Source organism: Podarcis cretensis, assembly GCF_951804945.1.
Source record: "Podarcis cretensis genome assembly, chromosome: Z".
NCBI lineage: Eukaryota > Metazoa > Chordata > Lepidosauria > Squamata > Lacertidae > Podarcis > Podarcis cretensis.
In genome coordinates, this window is record NC_137184.1 from 13,027,146 (window position 1) to 13,048,333 (window position 21,188).

General features: G+C 45.6%; 2 protein-coding genes and 1 pseudogene across 10 annotated transcripts in view; 2 read left to right on the top strand and 1 right to left on the bottom strand.

The window, feature by feature from the left end:
* SLC31A1 (solute carrier family 31 member 1) overlaps positions 1 to 12,359 on the top strand; it is a 72,642-nt gene extending 60,283 nt beyond the window's left edge. For 6 of the 8 annotated variants that reach the window (XM_079962584.1, XM_079962589.1, XM_079962585.1 and 3 more), the window contains 4 exons: positions 7,613 to 7,790; positions 8,622 to 8,694; positions 9,173 to 9,341; positions 11,152 to 12,359. In XM_079962584.1, the coding sequence (XP_079818710.1) occupies positions 7,656 to 7,790; positions 8,622 to 8,694; positions 9,173 to 9,341; positions 11,152 to 11,353 (579 nt within the window). In that variant the 5' untranslated portion in view covers positions 7,613 to 7,655 and the 3' untranslated portion in view covers positions 11,354 to 12,359. Of the gene's footprint in view, positions 1 to 612; positions 762 to 7,612; positions 7,791 to 8,621; positions 8,695 to 9,172; positions 9,342 to 11,151 lie in introns of those variants that run through there. The other 2 variants (XM_079962588.1, XM_079962587.1) reach the window with 2 other exon arrangements.
* Positions 12,360 to 16,890: 4,531 nt separating this feature from the next.
* Positions 16,891 to 18,373, top strand: LOC307208152 (barrier-to-autointegration factor pseudogene; annotated as a pseudogene). The gene has a single exon. The product of its transcript is annotated as a barrier-to-autointegration factor pseudogene (transcript).
* A 556-nt stretch (positions 18,374 to 18,929) lies between these two features.
* Positions 18,930 to 21,161, bottom strand: CDC26 (cell division cycle 26). Its single transcript, XM_079962596.1, has 2 exons — positions 20,921 to 21,161; positions 18,930 to 19,360 (listed from the first exon to the last, which is right to left on the bottom strand). Exons 1-2 carry the CDS (start codon positions 20,999 to 21,001, stop codon positions 19,187 to 19,189), a joined length of 255 nt encoding a protein of 84 aa, XP_079818722.1. The 5' UTR covers positions 21,002 to 21,161; the 3' UTR covers positions 18,930 to 19,186.
* Between the last annotated feature and the right edge of the window lie 27 nt (positions 21,162 to 21,188).

The following is a 21,188-nucleotide window of genomic DNA, read 5'->3' on the forward strand; positions in this document are numbered from 1 at the left end:
CTGTGAATAAATAAATATGGCTGCTCCATCATCTCTCCATATGTGTTCTCCTAGTAATACAGCCTGCCACCACCCTGGGCAATGGACATGGTGTACATAGTTTGTCATAAGCCACCAATACATATTTTATTATTCAGTCACAGACCCAGTAAATCATAAGCCATAAATCAGCCTGTGTGTCAAATGAGCCTGGTTTGCAACCCAAATTTGAAAAATAATGCAACTCAGGGAGGGGGCAGGGAAGAGCAGCGTAAGCACAGAGAGCAAAGGTTTACAACCAAACAGAGGCAGTGATAAGGGGAAGGAAGGAGCTAGATAATGAGGTTGTTTGTTTGTTTGTTTGTTTTTAAAAGGAGAAGAGGAGGAGACTGAACGTATGAGTTGTGTGTGTCTGGATATAAAATTCAACAGCTCTTTGCTCGCCATTTCTCTGAATATTTGTGGAAGTGTGGGCAAACACTTGGATTGAATCCTGTTGTGACTCTTTCCATAAATATTCTTCCCCTCAACAACTCCTTTTTGCAAACTGCTGAGGTTCAGGGCTTGAAATGTGGTAGTATTTACTTTGGAGAGGAAGTGGTTAATATTTGCAAAAGGATGTCAGGAAATTGAATAAACTGGGAGCAGCATTCTGGTCTTATGATGTTGAGATTAAGAGTATCCATTGCAGTTGGCAAGAGAGTGTGTGAATAAACAGCTCTGGGGTCCCTCATCTCCCTTTAGCGGGCAAAAGGTTAGTCTGAAAAGAGCTTGGCTCAGAGGTAAGAATCCCTAACACTGTGTTTACCTGCCAGCTTCTGCCTCACCTGTATGTATTGGCTGTTATTTCTAACTCTGCATGCGTAGCAGGGAATCTTTTCCGGTTAACAAGGAGACAGGGCTAATTAGATGCTCCCCAGCATTTGTTTGAAGTTTATATCATTTGTCCTGGGAGATAGAAGGGGAATAATTTACATATGTATGCCTGAGCTGTGGACTATCTGCTGTCTGCTTATGGGATGGATCAGAGCACCAGAAATAGTGGCTGTATCTCACTACAATCTGGAGAGCGTTCCTAACAAGCATTGTCTGCTCGTGTGGAATTGCTGCAAGATGGGAACATCCCAGTGTGGCAAACCATTTGTTATCTGCCTCATTGGACGGCTGCTATTTTTCCAAATCTGGGATCTGGTGGGGAGGGAAAAGGTTATGTGTGTGTTGAACAACCTGGTCACAATGGAAACCCAAGAAGTGTGATGTTTAACTCTTGTTCTTCTGGGAAGACCTGAGGGCAGTGATTAAAGGGCAGAGGGATATATATGTGTGTGTTGAATTAAAAAAATATATTGTAAGTGCTCTGCATCTGTAAGTGTTGGGTGAGAGGGAAAGTCATTTTGATTTGTGCTTCCTTGAACATGTACATGTTGGAGGAGGGAAGCTTCCTGGTGCTATAATCTCCTTAGCAGTGTAGTGTTTTGATTTAAGAGATTTTGCTGTTAACCATTGGATTAACCATTGCAGTAAAGCTTGTTAGCCACTCAGTTATTATTTTTTTATCTTAAGGGTTTTGGTTCAAATCTATTTTTACAGCTGCACATTGTCGGCTGAAATCCAAAGCCCTACTTAGACTCGCCCAAGTGTTTCCTTAGACCCAGTAGGACTTTTCCCGTTTGAACAGCTGATGGGCTGTGTTGTAAAATAGGTTTTCTAACTCCCCTGCAGTTTTGCTATTGAAGTGTGTGTGGGGGGGTGCTTTAGGTGGTTTACATGTCCTGTATAAGATAAGCAAAATTTATTTTATTTTTTTTAAAAAAACTTGTTCTGATTCTGCTGGTCCTGAGGAAGGAGTGAGATCTGAGCAGGACACTTTGTCCACTGGATATTTGATTGGTTTTGGCCTGGTGCCAACATTGTCAGCTTTGGGGCGCTGAGCCTGTTTGCTCAAGTTTTTGGTTTTAATTTAGATCACACTTAGATCAATTTATAATCTGGGATTTTTTTGTGTTCATCTTCTAGTGGGGTGGGGTAGGATTTGTTGTTTTTATTTTTGTTGGATGGACACCTATAGGCATTTTTTTTACTGTATTCTTATTCTGTGTATATAAGGTTGTATCCAATGTTTGGCCTATTGGAAAAAAGCAAATACATTTAATTATTCTGAGGTTCTAGGTCCTTTGTTACACGAGGGCACTGTTTGTCCAGCAATCTAGCCAGCACTTGCCTGTATCCTCTCTAAGTTAATTCTGCCCCCTACAAGCGGAGCCATTTTGTTTTCTCTCTCCCAACTTGTTGAGGCAAGATATTTGCTATTCTCTCTCCTCTACTGGTCCTGTAAACTGGTCCTGCCGAGATAAACCTGCTTTTGCATTAATAAAATCTTTGAACTCCAGACACTGTGACTATTTCAGTCCAATTCACTCGAGCTACAAGCTCTCCAAGATCTGCCAGTTGTTGTTGTTGGTATCTGTCTATCTCAAGAGACAACTGAGTTCATCTCTGGGGGTAAAGTCAAACTGCGGTGTTAGCAGCACCAAAGTGACCTCTCCACGGTGTAAGCCCGGGCAGTGTATATGGAGATCCTGGGCTGCCCAGACAATAAGAATCACCTCTCAGCCTTGCTGATGTTGTCCAAAGGAACGCAAAGTACCGTATTTTTCGCCCTATAGGACGCACTTTTTCCCCTCCAAAAATGAAGGGGAAATGTGGGTGCGTCCTATGGGGCGAATACAGGCTTTTGCTGAAGCCTGGGGAGCGAGAGGCTCTTGCTCTCCAGGCTTCAGGAAGCTCTGCACAACCCTCTGGAGCCCGGCGCGAAGCCGCGTCGGCCTCCGGAGGGTCGCGCAAAGCTGCCTGCCCTCCCGGGCTCCGTGCAGCTCTGCACATCCCTCCGGAGCCCGGCGCCAAGCCGCGTCGGCCTCCAGAGGGTCACGACCCTCCGGAGGCCAGCACCAAGCCATGCCAGCCTCCGGAGGGTCGCGCAGAGCTGCCTGTGCTCCCGGGCTCCGTGCAGCTCTGCGCGACCCTCCGGAGCCCGTGCCAAGCCACGCCGGCCTCCGGAGGGTCGCACAGAGCTGCCTGCCCTCCCAGGCTCTGTGCAGCTCTGCGCATCCCTCCGCAGCCCGGCGCCAAGCCGCGCCGGCCTCTGAAGGGTCGTGCAGAGCTGCCTGCCCTCCCAGGTCCGCGCAGCTCTGCGCGACCCTCCGGAGCCTGGCGCCAAGCTGCGCCGGGCTCCGGAGGGTTGCGCAGAGCTGCCTGCATTAGGAAGCCTCAGCGTGCCCGGGCTTCGCACAGCTGTCCGCAATCCTGGGGAGACCTGCGCGGCTCCCTAGGCTTGCGGATAGCAGGCTCTTCTGGGGGCTGGGGTCGGGGGAAGCTCGGGCTTCCCCTGCACCAGCCCCGTGCCTGGGGGGGAAATAAATTTTTTTCTTTATTCCCCCCCCCCAAAAAAAAAAAACTAGGTGCGTCCTATAGGGCGGTGCGTCCTATGGGGCGAAAAATACGGTAATACGTTTGGCACCAGCTTGGCTGCAGGAGTTACCAGAAGGGAGGCGTGCAGGGCACCATCCAGAGTAGACCAATTGAAATTAATGGAGATGCCTAACTTAGGTTTATTAATCTCAGCGGGTCTACCCAACTTAATCGAGTGCAACCCATTGTTTTAAATGATTTATGACCTGTTGGATATTTTTATATTTTTGTAAGTTGCTTCTGATACATTTTTTGTAGAACGTAATGAATAAATGCAATTAATGATAATATTTACCCCACACTCCCCCCCCTTTGTTTGTGTGCACATGCAAAAATCATGCTACAAAATGAAGAAAAAAAAGATATTAAGGCTGCAATCTTGTGCCTCCTAGGGCTTACGTGCCTGGGATTTGTGTTGTAAAAGCATAAATAATCTTCATAAAATAGGAATATTTTAAGACTCAGGCAGGTAAAACTGAATCTAAAAAAGAAGTTAAAAGTCATGTAGCGACAGCCAAAGCACCATTGAAACAAAGTTTTCAATAAATGAAAGAAAAGGCTCTGTCATGGGTACCTTTGTAGCTGATTTTCCCAAATGGGACAAGGAGCAGAACCTCCAATTTGGTTCTTTCTTTCTTTTTACAAAAAAAGTTCAGTGGGACATGTTAAACATACCTACATTGGCTGCAAAATACCACTTATATGTTGACAAAATTCAGAGAGAATAAACCTGAACCAGTGGGTTCAAATTGGAAGAAAAATTATTTAGACTGGGGATGGGAAACCTCTGGCACTCTGGGTAGTGTTGGTCTCCAGTTCCCACCAGCCCCTGCCAGCCCAGACAGTAACCAGGGATGATGAGCATTGTAGTCCAATAACAGCTGTAGACTAGTTTCCCGTCTCTGACATAAACACTAGGAAAAACCCTGATGTTACAATCTGTTGGGCAGTGAGACAGACTGTAAGCGGAGGTTTGATGGACATCTATCAGACTCCCTGTATGTAGTACTACATTTACGAAGTGTTAGACTAGAGATTCCTTCAAGCTCAATGGCTCTATGAGATCCTTTGCATGTAAAGTGTGTGCTCTGCACCAGGCTACAGCCTTTCAAGAACCAGTTTCTATATTTAAAGTTGCAAACTTGGAGCTATACACAGCCCTTTAATATGCATGTGAGTACATGATGTGCGCTTGTAGCGGAGGAGGTTGCCTAGCACTGGAACACATTCAGCTCTTGCTCTTCATGCTTTTTCATCATTTATGCTAATGTTCAGAGCAGACACAGTGCCGAGAGGTGGAGCCCCTCCCTGCCCTGAGATTCAGCTGCCAGGATTCACTTGGGTTGCCCAGGCTGCTCGGGAGTCCTGCCTGGGGCAGACAATAAGGTGCTTTCAGGCTGAGCCACTGGCTTCCTGTCAAAGAACTGCACACTTTGCTTTGGGGGCTGCAGCTCTGCTGTTGCACTTGACTGGCTATGTTGTGCAGGGATCTCCTTTTGCAGTGGCTGGAAAATCTCTGAGCATCTGGTATTGCTGTGTAAGGTGTGGGCCTTGGCATGTTTGTGGGGCAGGAAAGAGCTTCTCGCCACACATCAGCTTAAGTTACTTACTATTATTATTGTATATTCTTCTTTGATACCCACCTTTTTGCCTGACGTTACGCAAGGCAACTTACAGATAAATAACAAGAAGGGTTAAAAACATAGAAAAGACCGTAATTAAAAACAACTAAACAATAAAATAAAAAATGTATACATATATAAAATCTATTAAAACCATATCAATATTTGCAATAAAAACAGCACAGCACCAGACCTTCATTAAAAGCAGTCAGTTCCCCCAAGCCTGTTGGAACAAGAAGGTCATGACCTGCTGGCAGAAGGACAGCAAGGAGAGAGCCAGTCCAGCTTCTCTAGGGAGGGAGTTCCAAAGTCTGGGAGCAGACACCGAGGATGCCGTTTCCCACGTTTGTACCAAGCATGCCTGTGAGGGTGGTGGGACCGAGGGCCTCACTACTACTGCTGCTGCCATCACCATATCGAAAGTCATTCAGAGCTGGGTTGGATCCTGTAACATTCCAACCTTTTACCATAGCTTCCGCCTTTGTTTTTGCCCTACTTGGGAGACTGCTTGGTTTGCCCCATGCATAGGGATTCTTTGGCCCTCCTGATGTTATTGGACTCCCCATCAACTTAATAGACAGGGATGGTAAGAGCTGTAGTCCAACAGCATCTAGAGGGCCGCAGGTAAGTATTTATTTATTAATCTGTGGATTAACGTTGCAAGGTGATTTGTGGACACATTCTTAAAACCGGTTTAAATAATTTTAAAAGCAGTAGAACAACACAGGATGAACACCTAGGCAGAGACCTTTTCCTCTTGTTGAAACAAAGATGAAAACAAACAGTCTTCAATTGTTTCTGGAAAGTACAGGTGGCAGGTGCCTGACATATTATTATTTTTATTATTTATTCAACTTATACACCGTCCTATACCCGGAGGTCTCAGAGCAGTTCACAACATATCTCAAGAGGAAAACTCAGGAAGATAGTGGGGTGCCCACTATCTGGTTCCCCATTCCTGGTTTACACATATAAAATCGCTGGCACCACCAATCCATTTCTTCCTTCATAACTTTCCTTGGAGTCAATCTTCTGCTTTATTCCCTGAAAGTCCTCATCCCCAATTGAAACAAAGCCTACATGTGGTAGAGTTTGATAATATTCGTTCCTTGTTATTCTTGACTCTTCCTTCCTCCCTCTCTGTTGAAATTTAGGCTGTGAGCTCCTTTGAGAAAGGACATGGCTCTCTTCCTGCCCCTCTCCCCAAATATGTTACTCCTTGGAAGTGCCATGCCATTATAAACCATAAATCCCCCTTATCTAGCTGAGTTTTCCTGACTCTGAGAAAAGGGGGGGGGGCAGGAGTTTGTGTCCAGTGTTCATCATTACTAGCTTCCTTACAGTACATGTAAAGTACCTTCTTTACAGTTCCAAACTACTATATGGTTTGGATCATTATATGGTAAACGTTTAAACATCTCCTTCCTTGGATTTCTTACCACTTTTCCTCCTGTGGAAACAGCTACACCTTGAATGGTGGGCAGCCACATTTTCTCTCTCTTTCCCTGGAGACTATTTGATTATCCATGGCAATGAGATTAAAAAGATTTCAATCCAGCCTTCTGTGCACTTAACCATCTCCCGCTTCATTCAATTATGAAGACATGGGGGAGGCTGTTGCTCTGACAACAAGGACTAGATGGCTGGGGGCAGCCGATGTCCTTTTCTGCTGCTGGACAACACCTTCACCTAATGTGACTGTAGAGATCTGTTCCCCATAAAAACGTCCAGTTGCCAATTAGAGGGGAAAGTTTCCATGCATTTGACTTTTGAGTTGATGTAATTTAAAATAGGGCTGTAGCACAATTAAACCTATGACAACAAAGTTATCTTTGTAGATGTTTGTGGATAGCTCCTGCAGTTCCCAAGCAGATATTTGATAAAAAGCATGTTCATTTTTGCTTATTCCTGCTCCCTGCTGTGTCATAGAATTGTGGGTCTGGCTACAAGGTGACCAGGTTCCCTTTGGTCCTCTGTGTGTCTGTGCAGTGTAGGATGGTGCTCATTGGGCCTGGTGGGCCAATGTTATGAAGAACATCAGTAGGTGGAGCCTGAATCACTGACAGGCAGAGTGAATTTTAGTCCAGCGTTCTCCCACCTGCTGAGTTCTACAAGGGCAACACTGAGACTAAGAGGAGGAGTCTGGGGCTGGCAGAGGGTAGACTGAGTTTGGTGGGGCAGTCCCATGTTTGCTCTACTATGTCTATGGCAGCCTTGGAAATTGTGGTTGTGAGATACAGTGGAGCAGAGGGGGAAAATGATGGAATATAAATAAAAAGCACTTTTAATGAATGCACTTCTGTATATACATGTTAGCTGTTATTGCATTGCGCAATCTTCCAGAACTGATTTCCATATCCTTATGAGGTCTGGAAACTTGATTTTCCGAAAAAAACTAAAAGAGTAATGAACATTCCAGTGTTTATGTAGAATATCCATAGGCTTGGTCTAAGGGCCAAGTTTCTTAAGATTAGCTACAGGCATGCCTCTTCCTCTAGAGGTACTTTCTTCTTAATTTCTTCTATTTTGTGTGTGTCTTCCAGGCTTCTACAGCATCCCCTGCCCTCTATTTCCTTGGGGGTCAAAATGTCCAACCATCACATGGCGCACATGGGCCATGATATGAATAGCTCAACAACGCCCACCCCAGATCCTCATGCACACCATCATGCCATGACAACATCGGGGCATATACATGATGGAGGGATGATGATGATGATGGTGAGTAGAGCTCAAACAATACCTCTGGTGCAGAAGCTGTGTGACAAATTTGGTCTGCCAGGCCTCCACATTGGATGTCAGGTGTAGGGCAGGCAGAGGTGTCCTGCTTGTGCACCTGAACCTTGCAGAAATAGGATTTGACTCCTGCTTTCTGAATGGTAGGGTATATCAGCAACGTCACCAGATCTACTAAAAATCTGTCCAGATCCAGAAAGACAGAGAGAAGCACATCCCACTTGGACTCTTCAACTCTGTGGGCGCCAACTCCCAGTCACATGGCCTGTTTGTGGCCCCACCAAACTTTAAGCAAGGTGCTGATCAACACCAACAGCAAGCCCTGTGGCATCCTGATCAGTGACTTTTTGGTGAAGGTGATCCCTGCCTGAAGCAGGGCTTGCTGATTGGCGCAGCAAGCCACACAAAAGTCAGCTTTGAAGTTGGGTCACCTGACAACAGGGTGATGTTGAATGATTGACAGGTACCGGTAATTTCAGAGGGTCTTCAAACCTTAGTGGAACTGCAAGTGTTTCTGAGATGAGCCTCCTTCCATCTCATGAATTGGGAATTCAGCTGCTGACTGCAAATGGTGACTGGAGAGAGCAAATGTTGACCACTCTCTTTTCTCACATGCACACATTCACTACCCTTGGATCATGCTGGTAAAGAGAGAGGCAGTGGGGTGGGGCTGGGTGAGTAGGGTGCCACTCCAATGAATTTGCAGTCTCTGTGGTTCTAGTCCCATGCAGCCTGTTTGAAACTGTGATGCCCAAAGACCCTGCCACTCACAAAGCTCCACTGTGGCATTAAATGGATTCCTTGTTTCTTGTGCAGGATATGACCTTCCACTTTAGTTATAACAATGTGCCTTTGCTGTTTTCCGGGCTTGTCATCAACACTGCTGGAGGTGAGTGAGTGATTTACTAGGTGCCACTAAGATGGGTCAAAGTGTCTGTTGCCCAAACCACAGTCTGGTGGAGGAGTGGGGGATGTTGGACTGAATACAGTACAGCAACAGGCAGGAAAAAACATCAAATAATCTGCTAAGACCCTCAGCAATTTTCAAGTGGTTCTTAGGCAGGGGAGATGGGGGAGAGAGTTTGGGAACTGTTAGATTTACTGATTTATGTGTGGTAGATCAACTTCAAGACTTGTTCCATTATCCAGACCTCCTTGGAAATGTTAACAATGGGGGTGGGCCATAGCTCAGTGGTTTATCACATGTGGTCCTTCTGAATAACTTAATGCTGGAATCAATGTAGCTGAGTAACAACCTCAGCCAATCAGATTGTAGTGTCACTTGAGTGCTTTACCTGCCTTAACTGGAGTGCTGATATCCCAGCATGGAATAGATCCAGGAACTTTCCTCCTTCTCACTCTGCTAGAAATGGCTGGTGCATTTGTGGCCATTTTCCTCCTGGCCATGTTCTACGAAGGCCTGAAGATTGCCCGAGAGAGCCTCCTCCGGAAGTCGCAAGTCAGCATCCGCTACAACTCCATGCCAGTTCCTGGACCAAATGGCACAGTCTTGATGGAAACACACAAAACAGTTGGGTACGCACAACTCTTTCTATCTACAGGGGACTTTAACATGGGAAACCCAACTGGGGCATAGCCAGTTCATGGTCCTTTCTGACCTAACTCACAGTACTTGTGGTATCTCACAAAGCAACTTTTCTCAGCCTGGTGCCCTCCATATGCTTTGGACTACATCTCCCATCAGCCCTGACCACTGGGGTTGTGCTGCCTGGGTCTGACAGGAGTCAGGAGTCCAAAATTATCTGTAGAGGATACTAGGTTGGGGAAGGCTGCTGTAGAATCAGAGATGAAAGAAAGCAGGATCCACGGTGCAGGATGCAGCTTCAGCATCCATGGCAGATGGTTTTAAATACCTTCCACAAAGAAAAGTCCACCACCTCTTGAGGCAGACTATTCCACCAGGTTATATCCAATGTTAGCCGTCCGACTCAGAGCACCCGTTGAAACTGATGGACGCATCTAACTTAGGCTCATTAATTTCAGTGGGTCTCCTTTGGGTATAACCTAATTGGATACAACCCCTCTCAAACGTTTACCCCAAAACCTGCTTCCTGCCCACTAATTCTTGTTTGCTACATTTATTTATTGCCTTTTCTTCCAAAGAGCTCAAGGTTTGACATACATGGTCTTCTCCCTCCCCACAACAACCCTGAGAGACAGGGACTGACCCAAGGTCACCTAGTTAGCTTTGTGACTAAGTGAGGATTTGAACCCCTGGTCTCCCAAACTCAAGTCTTACACTCTGTTTCCCAATCCACTCTTGTTCTCATCCTGTCCTCTGGCGCAATAGGAATCAAGCCCACTCCATCTTTTGTGTGACAGCACTTCAGATACAGTGGTGCCTCGCAAGACGAAATTAATCCGTTCCGTGAGGCTCTTCGTATAGCGGTTTTTTCGTCTTGCGGATCAGCTGATAAGCGGCTTATCAGCAGATCAGCTGATAAGCGGCTTAGGGCTTAGGAAAAGGGGGGGGGGAAACCCCGCAGGAACTTGCAAGACATTTTCATCTTGTGAGGCAAGCCCATAGGGAAATTCGTTTTGCGAAGCGCCTCCAAAACGGAAAACCCTTTCGTCTAGTGGGTTTTCCATCTTGCGAGGCGTTTGTCTTGCGGGGCACCACTGTATTTGAAGTTGGCTATGATGCCTCTCCTTAATCTTCTCACATTTAGGCTGAACATTCCCAGTTCTTTCAACCATTCCTCATAAGGCTTGGTTTCTAGACACCTTACCATCCTGGCTGCCCTCCTATGGGCATGCTCCAGTTTGTCAATGTGTGTCTTAAAATGTGGAACCCAGAACAAGGTTTGACCAATGCAGAATAGAATGAGCTGCTATTTTTCATGTTCTGGATGCTTTGCAGCCTAAGATTGTGTTACTCTAGTGTTGTTGTTGTTTCTATACCACCCTTCAAGTTTAGCTTGTGATCCACCAAGTTACCTAGATCCTTTTCACGTATGCTGCAGCCACACCAGTCTCCCACATGCTATGCTTGCAACCATATTTTGTGTGTTTCCCAAAATGCAGGACTTCACATTTATTCCTGCTGAACTTCCACCCTGCTGGTTTCAGCCTTGTTGTGTCAGGAACTAAAGTGGGCTACTCCTGCTCTAGCAGAGGGGCCGGGAGCCATTCTATGCTAGATGTGTGAGAGAAGTGTCAATTTAATTCTTTCTTATTACACCTTGTTGCTTCAGTTCGTAGGTCTTTAATAGATCTTAACCCTTTCTGGCTCCAAAGTCTGCCATTCGTAGTCAGTCCTTGTCCATCCACCCAGCATGTACTGAATGTTTCCTTTCTCTCTCTCTTTTTCTTTCTAATTGGTCAGGCAACAGATGCTGAGCTTCCCTCACCTTTTCCAGACTGCGCTGCACATCGTCCAGGTGGTGGTCAGCTACTTCCTTATGCTTATCTTCATGACCTACAATGGCTACCTCTGCATTGCCGTGGCAGCAGGCGCTGGGACAGGCTACTTCCTCTTCAGCTGGAAGAAGGCTGTGGTGGTGGATATCACGGAGCATTGCCATTAACACCAGGCAACGGGTCCAGGCCTTTCCCTACAGCCTCTGGCAGGGACCAGGTGCGGCCCCAGTCTTACTGGAAACCAGGCCAAGAACATCCCATGTGATGCTCCCCCCCCCCAAACTCTCTGGGGATGAAACCTGTGCCTCTCACTCCCCCCTCCCCCCATTTCCCCCTCCTTCCCAATAAACATGGGCTCCTGACCATAGCTGTCAACCTTCCCCTTTTTTGCGGGAAATTCCCTTATTCCAGCGCCGCTTCCCGCTGCTATCCCGGATTGTTAGATATCCCGTAGATTGTCCCCGGGACAGGTGAGGCTGCTGATCTTTTATTGTCGAGGCTGCTGATCCCGTATTTTCAAATCTGAAAGTTGACAGCTATGCTCCTGACTGGTGGAAAGAGTGCTGATCGCCAGCTAAGATAGCCTGCTTAGGATGGTTGGCTTTATATGCTAGATACAATTAGTGTGCTTGATTGTACTTTTTTGTTTTTAGACTGTACCATGATTGAAAATAGCTGGCAAGCTGACAGGAAAATTATTCCACGTTCTTTTAATAATACTTTTAAGTAGCATATGCCCTATTGTTATTTTTTTACTCATATCAGTGGTAGCAGAAATGTACAGAGAGCTTCAGTCATTGTGCCAGTACTTCTTTCTGGTAATATAATAGAGGCCTGTGCCTATTGCTTGGAGGCTCTTGATCACTTGTTTCCTCAATGTTTGAGTCTAGTATTGTGCTCTTCTCCCAAACCCCCAAGCCAAGCAGTTTATGCCCCCCTGGTTTTGGGCAGCCTGTTGCCTCTGGTCCAGGAACTGCTGCAGCACCTGCTTTTCAGAACAGCAGTGGGCCTCTACACATCAGCCAAGGGTAATAGGCCAACTGCTAAGAACAACACATAGCTCATGTGCAACTGGGACCTGCTGATTTAACGATGGGATGTGCAAAAATGAATGCAAATGAAACCAGTTTTCAAAGTAGCAAGTTCTATTTTAAATAAACTGATGGAACAAAACACTGGCTTCGTTTCGACTTTTGGGTAGGAAGAGTGTCTGTCTTATGCAAACGGTTTGCATATTGATCCACAAGATTGGAACTCCCTCAGACCAGGCTGGAGTTGGGAAATCTTTAGGCAGTTTCTGCTCCAGCGATCTATCTGTTGTTCTTTTTTGAGGAAGGAGTGGTGGGTGGGTTTCTCTCTTCCTGGTACATTTCTGCAATGGCTTTTGTCTATTTCCCAGCCCCTTTAAGATAAAAACCAGCACAGGAGTTGCCAGGGAGCACACACAAACCTATTACCCACTCCAGAAGATACTGAACTACAACTTCCATCATCCTCCCTAGCCATTGGCTGATGGGTGTTAGAGTTTAGCAGCAACTGAAGGGCCAAAGGTTCCCCACACCTGTGTTAATTCATTTACAGGTAGGCATCTCAGTTTGCAGTTTCAAGCAGCAAGCTAGCTAGGGATCAATGTCCTTGACTGTCTAAATCATCACAAGAAACTTAGTTTCCCTCCTAAGAACACTACTGGTTTTCCCTGAAGTAACACTATCCCAGAAGAAAGTGCAGGTTGTGCCGGTGATTCCTGGTATGTTCTAGATCTAGCCCCAAAATAATAGTGCATGTCTCAGGATGCTGAAAAAATATATTTTTTATTTTCAAAGCAACCCTGTGACTTTTGCCTTTCTTGCACTTCTTTTCTAATGTAGGTTTAGGGCATAACCTAATTTATTTAAGAAAGATGGTGAAGACCACCTGTGTGTTGTTTTCTGGAAAAGTGGTACCTTACACTATTAGCACAGGGCTATCCAAAATGAAATTTTATAATTGTGAACTGCTTTATATACCCAAAAATCCCAGTAGAAATACCATAACCCCATCCCAAAAAGTCCACTATGTCATAGAATTGTAGAGTTGTCCCACTTGTGTTTTGATCAGTCCTGGAGCAAACAAAGAATTCAGCAACCAATAGAGCTGTGTGTCTGCCCCAAAGTCAGGTGTGGAGAAACTTTGGCCTGCCAGATGTTGCTGAACTACATCTCTCATCTCTGGCTGTTAGCTGTTAGCAATGCTCGTTGCCTGGACTGATGAGAGTTGTATTTCAAGACATCTGGAGGGCCAAAGGTTCCCCCACACCTGCCCTAAGCCCATCAGCAGTACAATGTAAGAAATCTTTCCTGGAAGGGTTACAGGGCTCTGTTGATGTCATTCAGGGCATACCTACCTTCCCCAAAAGGAACAAATGTGAAGAATCAATTATCTGTTTTAATGTCATGCAAGAGGCTGCTTTCTTAGGTAGGAAGGACGACCTGGAGGCTGCAGTTGGGAAATCAGTGGCCTATGTTGCATGCCACTGCTCACTTGATGACCCTTAATATACAGATTCAAAAGCTGCCTTGTAGCAGACCACACAAATACAACTAGAGCTAATGAAGGATGTATCTCTTTTTTCTGTGCTGATTAATACACAGCCAGTAGGGCCTCGGTGGGTTTATTCACAAGGAACAAGGAAGTCTGCAAGAAAAACATCTTATGAGGGACTGGGCCAGTTTTCCCTTCAATACAACAAACAGTACTTTAAGTTTGATGTAGAGTACCTTTGGCCCTCCAGATGTTGCTGAACTACAACTCCCATCATTCCCGGCTGTTGACCATGCTTGCTGAGGCTGATGGGCGTTGTAGTTCAGGAACTTCTGGAAGGCCATAGGTGTAGCTGGAAGTGCCAAACAGCATCAAACTGAAATAACTGACACAGAAGCAGAATAGGACTTTAACCAGCATTAGTTTGTCCTCCATTAAAAGGTATGTAGCAAACAGGCTCCTCTCACTACCTCATTCCCCTGCAGCAGGTATTCACATAGGCATTTCTACCTCTGTAGGTTAGGGATGTGGGTGGCGCTGTGGTCTAAACCACAGAGCCTAGGGCTTGCTGATCAGAAGGTCGGCAGTTCGAATCCCCACAACAGCGTCAACTCCCATTGCTTGGTCCCTGCTCCTACCAACTTAGCAGTTTGAAAGCACAAGTAGATAAATAGGTACTGCTCCGGTTGGAAGGTAAACGGCGTTTCCATGTGCTGCTCTGGTTCCTCATGCTGGCCACAGGACCCAGAAGCTGTCTGCAGACAAATGCTGGCTCCCTTGGCCAGTAAAATGAGATGAGTGCTGCAACTCCAGAGTCGTCCGCAACTGGACTTAATGGTCAGGGGTCCCTTTACCTTTATCTAGAGGTTATCTAGCTAACAGCCACCAATTACTTTATTGGCTATAAATTTGACCAATCTCCCTTTAAAGGCATCAAACCAGTGGTCGTTGCCAAATCCTGTGTCAGTGAATTCCATAAACTAATTTAGATGTTCGTTGTTTTCGGTATGTCTTGAATCTGTTGCCATTGATGTAGTAAAGCATTGCATAGCAGATGAGGGTCCCTGTACATACTTCTTGTTGGAACTACAGCTGCCAGCATCCCTGGTCATTGGCCATGCTGGCTAGGGCCGTTGGGATTTCACAACACCCACAGAGGGTCACCATTTGGCTACCCCTGTCTACAGAAGCCCTTTGGGCAAGTTTATTGGAAGCTAAAAATGAAAGCAGTGTATCATTTAACTCTTGGTCATTCAATATGTTGTTATGTTGCTGAGCATATAATAAGAGAGGCTTTATTTAAATAATTTGCCTAAACTCTTCCCTGCAACCACATTCGTGGTCCTAATTGAAATGAAACAGCTCCTCTGTAGGGGAACACTTAAGACTGAAAGTCTATACCTCCATTACCAGTAAGGGAAATATTTTGGACTGATTTCTTTGGCATAATTTCTTTAGAAGGCATGTGCAACCCTTCTTGAGCAGGCTTGGCTTTCAGTCCCTGCATATAAAAATAATACCCACTTTTCTGCTTTAGACTTCTGCAAAAATTGACTTTGGAGGCAACAAAAGAGTAGAATTTAGATAGCCATTTGCTTCAAGTGGTCTTTTTTTTTTTTGTAAATTGCTTTGAGTGTGGGTGGTTCTTTTCATCCAAGATCACTACGTGCCCCAAATGAATAATACTGTGTAAGTAAAGTTAGTAACTTTATAAAGTGAGATGTAAGGTTATTACAGAATTTCTGCATGCAGTCTGTCTTTAGCATGAAGCAAACAAACTGTGTCCTAGTTTAAATGTCACAGTCAAATGGCTTCCCCAGGTCTATGTTGTGTTTTATGTGTTTTTAACATTTCACTATACACTAAGTCATTTGAAAAGGTGAAAGTCTATAGTAGATGGTAGGTAACTGAGGTATGTGTAAGAGTACAGGGATGGGAAACCTTTGGGCCCACCAGGTACTGCTGCACAAAAGTTCCCATCATTTCTGACCAGGGGCTGTGCTGGTTAGGGCTGATGGGAGCTGGAGTCCCAACATCTGCAAGGCCACAGATTTCCCCACCTCTGCCCTAATGATAGTATCAGTGTGCTCCCAGCTTTAGGAGACCTATTTTATATAGATGGGAGGAAACCAGTCTCTTCTAGTGTGCCTAATCTTGGCTTATATCTTATGTATAACTGGAAGTAAAACAAAACAGACAATTTGAATCTTATGTGCATTTAACATGTGATTTCAGCAATATGTGCTTGGCGGCAGCTACATTCCAGCCTTTTTCTTCTGCCTGCTTCTGTTTCTCTACTTGCTTCCCGCCATTGGTCCACAAACCCATTTCTGCCCAGGCAAGTACTGCTTGGCATGTTCTGTGAGTGGGGTGCCTTTGGTGGAAGTGTGGTAGCTCTGAGAGTGAAGATCTGCAACGTTCTCATGAGAAGTTGCAAGAAAGGCTTTTCATGGGTGTACTTGAGGCCTCCAGCTTCCTCCTACCTCCGAGCCTTCAACTTGCCAGTTGCCCCCTTTGAACAGTCATGGCTTCTCAAAAAATCCTGTGAACCTCAGTTAAGGGTACTGAGAGTTGCTAGGAGACCCCCTTTTCACCTCACAGAGTTACAACTCCCAAAGTTCCCATGCTAAAAGGATTGACTGTTAAACCACTCAGGGAATTGTAGCTATCAGAGGACTAGGGGTTTCCTAACAACTGCAGCACCCATAACAAATTGAAGTTCCCAAGATTCTTTGGGGAAATCATGAATGCTTAAAGCAATGCGATATTGCTTTAAACATATGGCGCAGTTGGGGCCTCATTTTACTTGCTAAAGAATTGTGTCGCTGGTGCTGTATACCCCACTGTGCCCAATAAACAATGGTGCCTTTCAATGTATTTTCAGACTTGTCTCTCTCTTCTAGCAAAATATTCTATGGCAGATGTACATTAAATCCAGTTTGAGATTGCCCATCTGATATCATTATATAAGTACAGATGAACAGTCTGTGTATGTAACTAATAAAGCAGAATGTATTGTATAGAAATTATGGATGTGTGTGGAATGTTTCAAAGCACCTAGCGGTACCACGAAGCTAGTGTCTTTTTTTTTTTTTTTAGGCCAGCATCTTTCATGCATTTCAGTGTCAAAACATTTTTTGAACCATGTGCAGGAGATAGATTTTGATGATGCCTCCTTATATATACTGGCCACATTCACAAAACACATTTAAAACACTATTGTTTTAAATAGTCATGGCTTCCCTCAAAGAATCCTGAGAACTGATTTGCTAAGAGGGCTGAGAACCCCTTTTCTGCTTCCAGAGCGGTTTATCAATCCCAGGGAACTCTGGAAATTGTAGCTGTGAGACTAGTGGGTCTTCTAACAACTCTCAGCACCCTTTGGCGGGAGCAGTGGTTGAGGCAAGAGAGCAGGCAGAGCTCCAGGCAACATGACCACCAGTCAGAAGCATCAGGACTTCGTGGCAGAGCCCATAGGGGACAAGTCTCTTGGTACTTTAGTTGGCATTGAAGATGTACTTGGCAGGAAGCTGGAAGACAAAAACTTTGACAAGGCGTATGTGGTTCTGGGACAGTTCTTAGTGCTGAAGGACAAGGACCTCTTCCGTGAGTGGCTGAAGAACATGTGCATTGCCAACGCCAAGCAATCCAGAGACTGTTATGGCTGCCTGAAGGAATGGTGTGATGCTTTCTTGTGACTGTTGGCCAAAGCCTGGTGGATGCTGTGAGGGCTTTTGTAGTTGAATAGAGATTGTTTCTCCCCATCTCTCTCAGCACCTACTTCTTATAAACCTTCCAGCATCTACACAGGTTGCTGAGGGCTATTGCTCCCAACACTGGGGTGGGGTGGGGGGGAGCCATGGTTGCCTTTTAATGTAACTGAATCTTTCTTCCTCCAGGGAGAGGACTGAGAAACATCAAATGTTCTAAACATCAAGTAGGTCGTTGTTTTTTACGTGGCTTTAATAGAAACCCCCCTCACTGTTAGGCCACCCAACTCCAGAACCAGACCTGCCTGCTAACAATAATAGAAGTTTCCCTGCTCCCTTTGTTTGAGCTCCAGTTAGACTGAGATTTACCCGTCAATTCTGAAGACAAAAGATGTTATTAGGATTATTATTTTTGTGATTTCTCTCCAGTATTTGATCCCTGCTATAATTTTTATGCTACTCAGTTTATTGGCAAGAATCAAAAATCAGCTGTGTTTACTAAAACAACTCTCAGCACCCTTAACAAACTGCAGCTCCCAGAATTCTTTGCAGAAAACCATTAGCAGCTATCACTTGTTCTAATCAGTAAACCCAATTAAACTAATGGACCCAAGTTAGTCTCGTTCATTAATTTCAGTGGATCTACTCTGAGTAGGACTAGCATTGGCTATAGCCTACTGCTTATGAATGGATCACACAGAATTCAAGCAAAAAAGGCAGGAGCAGATTTTATTGCAACCCATGGACTTATAAGGCAGCCTCTTGTGGCATACTGTTTTGCAGGAAGATTAATTTGTCAGTATGCAGCAGCTTTAGAGAGAATGCCTTCTTCCCAAGACAAAAGGGGGAGAGGGAGATTCTCAAATACTAACATCTCCTGCACCTTTGGAGCATCTCTGTAACAAGTAGATCTTGGTACCTTGTTTCACCCCACAAATAAAAGCATATTGATCATAACCGTGGTCAACTCCATCTTTGTGTGAGAAAGACGAGGAATGTAGTGTGATTGCCCCCCAAATCAATTTTGCTTCAAAGTCAGACTTTTCATCCACCTAACTCAGTTCAGTCCACTCTAAAGCAGGCAAAATTCTGCCACTGTCCACCAGACAATGGTGAACTCCTAATTCCTATCAATGTCAGCCAGCCTATTTCAATGGTCAGGGAGGATGAGAGCTATGATTCAGCACCGTCTGGAGGACCACAGCTTCCGCACTCCTTGTCTACTCCAGGGATACAGGCAGGAAATGGTCATTTCCCAGGCTGGCAACTCAGAAGCATTTTTAACTGGCAACGTCAGCAGTTCAGCCTGGGACCTTCTGCATATCCAGTCTGTGCTCTTCCGCTAATAATCTAGGGCCTCTCAGTTGTAAATAAACCCACTCTAAAACCACCTCAAAGTAAAAAAATAATAATTGCTCAATTTCACTTCTGTTACGGCACCCGTCAGCAAGGCTCAAGGTCTCTTTCACAAGTAAAAATGCCCATCTATGTTTATACAATGAAGCATGCAAAGTTAAAAACAAACATTTTATTAAGCATGGCAGCCTAGCAAGGTTGCACAAAAGAAACCATCAAGTAAGAGATCCCATCTTTGTAGGGAAAGCAAGACTTGCTCTGCTTGGAGGAGGAACTCCCATTTAAAACCTAGAGGAGAGAAGCTCAGTCTCTTCTGCTATTTCTAAACAGAGTTTGTTGGGCTTCTGAAACAAATTCCTGCTTTCTTCCGAAGCTCACAGGTACCAGGCACTGCCACTGTCCACCCTTTGGGCTCTAGAACTCAAAGTTCCCAAACTGAGATGAACGGTTGTTTGGTTTGGGCTGGGGTTTGTAGCCAATCCGGTCATGTATCATCTGCTCCCGGCTCTTATGATCACTGCTGAGTCCCAGCGCACCCTCACCATCGCTGCCTCCCACCACATCCACCTCCTCACGCTTCCTACGACTCTGTGGAAACAAATGGGAAGCATGATTAAAGAAAACTACTCCAGGACAATCACATATGTGCCTCCTCCACCCATGACATGTTTTCTTTTTCAAATATAGCTGCAATGTATCAGATTCTTTGCTTTCAGATTTAAGACACTGCAAGCTGTCAAAAGGTTCTGCCACAGAAAGGGGCCAAAGACCTTTACTTGTGAGTGCAGGGGGCTAACATGAAGGCAACCTCAAGAATCATTTGGCATTTAGATCTGCTACTGTGCACGCACAAACACACCTTCTTGCACAGGAATACAGGTAGCAGTTTTATACCAAATTGGACCATTGTTTCATCTTGCTCAGTATTGTCTACTCCAACAACAATATTGCAGGATTTCATGCAGGGAGTCTCCCAGCCCTACCTGGGAGACTGAACTTGGGAGCTTCTGCATGCAAAGGAAATTCTTTACAGCTGAGCTTATGATCAACTAACATAGAACACAGGAAGCTGCCTTTTACCGAGTCAGACCATTGGATCCACTTAGCTCAGTATTATCCACCCTGTTTGGCAGCACTTCTCCACAGTTTCAGGCAGGAAGGCTCTTTCAGACTTACTTGGGGATACAGTACTCACAATTGAACCTGGGACCTGTTCAATGCAAAGAAAACCCTTTGCCACTGAGCTGCGACCTTTCCCCAGCCAACAACCTTATATTAAAACAAGCTAATAGCAGCCCTGAGGAGCCAGTGTTCTTTCTCCATACTGTGAATAATTTTATAAGCTTTGTTCTGCAAGTTCCACCCAAGTAAGAACAGTAGGAGGGGGGAATTGCATCCAACCCCAGCGGGTGGCTCTACATCACCGCCTGTTTACTATACTCAGCACCCTCCTGAGGGGGACAGAGCAGCCTGGGCCGGGCAGCTCAATAACAAACAGGATGGCTACTCCCCTTGTGAGGAGAAACAGCTTTTTAAAAAAGAAAAGAGCAAGGACAAGAGAATCTCTAAGACATCACCTTGCCAACAAAGGTCCGTATAGTTAAAGCTATGGTTTTCCCAGTAGTGATGTATGGAAGTGAGAGCTGGACCATAAAGAAGGCTGATCGCCGAAGAATTGATGCTTTTGAGTTGTGGTGCTGGAGGAGACTCTTGAGAGTCCCATGGACTGCAAGAAGATCAAACCTCTCCATTCTGAAGGAAATCAGCCCTGAGTGCTCACTGGAAGGACAGATTGTGAAGCTGAGGCTCCAGTACTTTGGCCACCTCATGAGAAGAGAAGACTCCCTGGAAAAGACCCTGATGTTGGGAAAGATGGAGGGCACAAAGAGAAGGGGGCGACAGAGGACAAGATGGTTGGATAGTGTTCTCGGAGCTACCAGCATGAGTTTGACCAAACTGCGGGTGGCAGTGGAGACAAGAGTGCCTGGCCCGCTCTCGTCCATGGGGTCAAGAAGAGGCGGACACGACTAAATGACTAAACAACAACAAAGCATGTGCAGAGTGCGCAAACAACAACACCACGACCGAAGAAAGGTGGGCAAGGAGCGCCTCGCCGTCCCGCAACCAACCACCCACTCACCCACCCACCTCGAGTTCCTTGCGGGCGCCGTCGAACTCCTCGATGTCGTCCAGCTTCAGTTCAAGCCGCGTCGGTTTCCGCCGCAGCATCTTGCAAGTACACCTTTCCCCCCCGGCGGCTCTCCCGCGCGTGCGCAGCAGCAACCCGCTCTTTTCTTCACCTGCACCACTAGTTCAGACGCCAACGCCAGAGGTTCGATCCCACCATGCCCCACGTCGCCGGCCAGCAACCCGGAAGGTCTCGCTCCGCATAACCATAGAGTTCCCAGGCAGGCTA